The sequence below is a fragment of the Scylla paramamosain genome, chromosome 19 (genome assembly GCF_035594125.1).
Source record: "Scylla paramamosain isolate STU-SP2022 chromosome 19, ASM3559412v1, whole genome shotgun sequence".
Lineage (NCBI taxonomy): Eukaryota > Metazoa > Arthropoda > Malacostraca > Decapoda > Portunidae > Scylla > Scylla paramamosain.
In genome coordinates this window covers 15,818,642-15,823,641 of record NC_087169.1, presented here as the reverse complement: position 1 = coordinate 15,823,641, position 5,000 = coordinate 15,818,642, and the positions used below count along the sequence as shown (strand labels likewise).

General features: G+C 42.7%; 1 protein-coding gene across 7 annotated transcripts in view; it reads right to left on the bottom strand.

Moving 5' to 3' along the window:
• LOC135109730 (neprilysin-3-like) overlaps positions 1-5,000 on the bottom strand; it is a 150,924-nt gene that overhangs the window by 14,290 nt on the left and 131,634 nt on the right. For 2 of the 7 annotated variants that reach the window (XR_010272846.1, XM_064021307.1), the window contains exons 1-2: positions 2,371-2,624; positions 1,959-2,213 (exon numbers count right to left, since the gene is read on the bottom strand). The exons of 2 other annotated variants lie outside the window; for them this stretch is intronic. Coding sequence is in view for 4 of the 5 variants with exons in the window: in XM_064021307.1 (XP_063877377.1) it covers positions 1,959-2,213; positions 2,371-2,522 (407 nt within the window). In the remaining variant the exon portion in view is untranslated. Of the gene's footprint in view, positions 2,214-2,332; positions 2,625-5,000 lie in introns of those variants that run through there. 3 more of the 7 variants (XM_064021304.1, XM_064021306.1, XM_064021305.1) reach the window with 3 other exon arrangements.

Here is a 5,000-nt window from a genome sequence, read left to right as displayed (position 1 = left end):
GCAACTTAATGGGGTGGAAATGACTCGCTGCTGCCATAAATGCAGTACGAACGCTTGCGTCATCAGCCAGTACTTCATTGGTGGTCATCCAGTGCCGGATGGGGTAGTAGTCCTTTATGTACTGCTTCACACGACACGTAACTCGTGTATTAAATGCTTTATTTGTGGCTTCATCCCAGAGTGTCCTATTAACTTTCCCATGGAAATCCCGTACATGACCCATTGAATCCAGTGCATGGGCCAATTCGTGGCCGATAAGCGATCCAATGGAGGCAAAGGCCATGTAGGCAGGGAGGTAAGCGTGGTACACTGGGTGCACGAGTCCCCCAAGGGGAAGCAAAATGGCATTAGTACGATATGCATAGAAGCTTATCACAGTCATGGGAGTTATAAGGTGCCAGTCACTGTACAAATGTGGTTGTTTCAAGAGCCTCATTAAGTTGTCTTGGTTAAATTTCAATAATTCCATTTGATTTTCGAAAAAGTTGTCGGTAAGTGTAAGGTCTTGAAAGTACTCAGTTAGTTCAAGGGGACTGTCTACAACAGGTGGATAGCCAACCTTTACGTTAACGTTAATTAGCTTTTCCTGTACAACATGTTTCACGTTTGTGTTTAGCCATGTAAAAGACTCTATGTTCCTTACGAATTCTTTTTTAATTATGTCAGCTATTCCTGCTACAGTTTTTAAGTTGTCTTTGATGGATATTCCCTCGGGTAGACGTTCACTGACGGTCTCCAGTACTAGATGATGGAAGACTAAGGGAAGCCTTTTCTCCACCTCCAGCAAGCAAGGGTGAATACGGTAGTTAGGATAGGCAGCTACATTAGAGCTTGTTAACTCTTCAATCAATGGAAGAAGAGTATCCCTGGCTGTCTTATGTAGAGACTGGCTGTAATACTGCGCCACCTCCCATCTGAGGTAGATATAAAGTCTCTCAAGTCCCCAAGTAGAAATCTCTGATAATATGTGTTTGGAAAGAACACTTAAGTAATCTTGGATTTCTGAAAAAACATGCTCATCCAGTGTTATGTGTATTCCTACTCTATTAAAAACACTATTGAAATACTCTTGCCAGTCTAAAATCGGAGCTAACTTGTTAAGATTTTCAAGGGTTGTCTTATGACCAATTAATGATCCATTCATTGGCCGGAAGATTTTGAAGAGTTCAAGAATTGCATTGACTTCATTATCCAAGCTGCTGTTAAAGCTGCCAACCATTTCCAGTAGTGTTTTGACATACTGACTGTATGTACGAATAAGTTTTTCCTTGCCTTGCAAATCGGTTCCCTGCTTTATAAAGTGTACATTAGGTACATTCAGTTCAATGACCATGGCATCCCGAACTGAGATGTCCGCCTCGACTTTCCATCTAAAAAGGACATGAAGATGCAGTTTGTGGTGCACGAATTCCAATACCTTCTGAAATGCATGAAGGGGCTCAAGCCTCTGAGAGACAATAAGGTACAGTTGGTCCATTTGACTGAGCACATCTTTCAGAGGAGTCACGCCTCTCGATGACAGGAGTTCTTCATTTTGACAAGATCTGTAATAGTCAACTGCAAGGGAACGAACAGAATGCAGGGCATTTTGTATTGGATGAGAGCTTTCTGTGCTTACTAGTGGATTAGCATCGACCCTGAGCTTCAAAGTTATTGCTTTCCAAAGTAGAAGTTTCATTTGTTCAAAGTTGGTTGATCTCAATACATCATTGGCTGATGGATCATTAAGACCCCACTTCCCACAGGCGTACTGATAAAAGTCATGGCAGGGATCTACACTTGTGTTCATAGCTTTTTCGACTTTATTCATCATTGAGGTAAGATAACTCTGAGCCTGTGCGTCATAATCAATGGTAGCAACCCCAGAGGGAGGAGTGGAAGACCACGTGGAATACACTAATGGGAAGGTGACGAAAACTATGATGAAACAGAGTCCTGCAGCACTGATGCCGACCCACCTCTCCATACTGTGCCATTTCCCGAGCAGTCCGCGTGGATTCACTTCATTTTGGTTGTTGGGCCAGGAAAGGATCGGTGCTGAGTCCTCACACTGGAAGAAAGCTGACTCGTGGTGTGGCATCTCACCATCAATGTTTTCCTCTGTGTCACCAGGTCCTGAAAGTGGGACGTGTGACCGGCGTGGTGAGTGTTGGCCGGCAGATCCACCCTCGCCGATGCCATCAGTCTCCATGGGCACGGTGTCTGTCACACTCCTGCATACATGTAAGTACTGTATCACTCACATAACTGTACCACAAACTCCATGTGGATACAGTTATAGACTGTTTAAAATAGTACACCACATTGGCACAAACAAATTTAAAGTCTTTACTTTTAAAGATATGCGTCGTACGTGTATGCTTAACTTGCCTCGTTCGTGACACGCGTTTCGTGGACGATGAATAATTCGCAGACGGGGAGGTGCGCGTGTGTAGCCACAGTGAGCAGCGAGGCAGACTGTCGGCTGCAGTGAGGACCGGTCTGTGGTGTGGATACCTCGGCGGAGACGCCTGACGTATCATTAATGTTCCTCCTTGCCAGCAGTTTCCATTAGCAGCTATAACTCTTCTATGCAGCGATTTATTCTTAACAGTGGATTTCCGAGGACAAGACGACAAAATAATGTGTGCATCTCTCTCTCTCTCTCTCTCTCTCTCTCTCTCTCTCTCTCTATGCGATCAGAGATCCCTGATAATATGCATTCTCTCTCTCTCTCTCTCTCTCTCTCTCTCTCTCTCTCTCTCTGCGAAATGATACCCCTGATAATATGCATTCTCTCTCTCTCTCTCTGCGAAATGATACCCCTGATAATATGCATTCTCTCTCTCTCTCTCTGCGAAATGATACCCCTGATAATATGCATTCTCTCTCTCTCTCTCTCTGCGAAATGATACCCCTGATAATATGCATTCTCTCTCTCTCTCTCTCTCTCTCTCTCTCTCTCTCTCTCTCGAACTGAGCACTCTGGCAATACTAAGCACCGCATGTGTTGTATCAAGGGGTGGCTGGGGAGCGCGGCAGGCAGTGTTGAGGAAGCCTGTGTACGGATGCCTAAGGTCACCTTGAGAAGTTGCAAGGGGGTTCCTGGACACTCGACGCACAACCCATATCAAACATGTCCCATAATGGTGCCATTTTTTTTCATTATGTATCTGCATCCGTATTTTCATTTACGAAAAGAAGATTTTGAAAAAAAGAAATATTAATGATGTAAATAATCGTTCTTTGTTCATATGGTATCCGTTTTCAAACATTGTTTCATAACAGATCCTTAGACGTACCTTCTATTACGTGCTTATAATAAAGATCATAGTTGTGTCATCAAGGATAAGTTTCTCTCTCTCTCTCTCTCTCTCTCTCTCTCTCTCTGTTTTCAAGTTCCTCGTTGCGTACCATCAGTGACAAGCTTGGTAAGTCTAATGTCCAGTAGGATGTTATCAGCATCCTACTGGACATAAGTAAACGAGTATGGAGATAGAGATTGTCAGCTTCTCATCGCTGCGTCAGCTCGTGTTGTCATGACTGGCCGGCCGACAGCTGTGGGGTATGCTTTCTGATATCCGCAGCCACAACCTATGCGTCTGATAACATCATCTGCGAATGTATATATAAAATAGTTTCTTAACTCATATACTGCGATCAAGTCTCGTTTCCCTGCACTGTTAGAATTTTTTCCTTTTAAACGAAAATCAGCTTAAAAAAAAAAAAAAAAAACATCGCATTATTAGTTAGTGAATAACCTACTTGTAAAGTAATAAAACATATACAACTGGCCATTTCAATAATAAATAAACAAAATGATAAAATAGATCAGAACATTCTATTGCACTGAGATCTGCAGGACGGTCTGCTCCTATACCGGATACCTTGTGGCTGTGAGTGTCGTCTGGGACGTGAAAGACACGTGCAATGGTTTCCTGGAATTTTGTGAGATTCTAGCCCGAAAAGATTAACTTAGCCTCATCAGTGTTTGGTTTCCGGTTGTGGTGCGTTAAAGCAATTCCCGGAAGTAGGCAAAAAATGAGTCATCTGGCTGTAACGAAACAACACACACACACACACACACACACACACACACACACACACACTTTGTTGGCCATGAATATTATCTTATTAAGCATTAATATACTCATTTTGCTCATACAGTATAACGATAAGCAGACAGTTACTACCAGGAGGACGGAAGGGTCACTATAGTGTATGAAAGTTTTTAATTTTATCCACAGATCGGATTGTAATAGCAATAAGCTCTCACCGGGAAGGTAAAGTTCAACACCAGCATTCTCAAGACGGTGGTGAAACATTGCTGAGGTCACTGCAGACGAGCTCCTGCTTGTCAAATGTTTCCTAGTGTCACGCTAGGAAACATTTTGCAGAACTGTACTCATGTATATATTTGAACCGTACACTTTTGGAAAACCACATCCTGTTTAATACGAAACGACAGGGGTCTGATGGTTCGATGTAATGACTGCTTTACGGTGGAACGACAGGTGTACAGGCCTCCTGGCCCCATGGTGCAGCAGAGACCGTCACTCGCTGCGCCTTGCCTTAACTCAACCACGCAGTCTGTCCACAACTGCTACAGAAGTCTCGTAACTGCCACATAATCACATAAACGATTACAAGGTAACTGCTATTTTCAAAAAGAATTAAACAATACAGGTTAAGCTGCGCTCTCTGTACCTCCTAAGACCTAATATAATTTTGAACCTGCCTTTTCCGAATTTGTCAACCTACTACAGGAATTCTGAATGCCGAGATATTCCCGACTAAATAGGCAAGAATCTCCAAAGCTCCCTATCAGGGAGCTTTGGAGAAAATTTAAATCAGCATCCCCTTTCCTTTTGTTTTCTTTGATTAGTATACTGTGTATATATGTGAGAAATTTAAAAAGACCCATGAATGAAATTAATAAAGTGTTAGGGTTACTAGCATACTCTGCACGCTCACAATCTATTTTCAGTTTGAATTTTAACCATATTTGCTACCATTTCTAA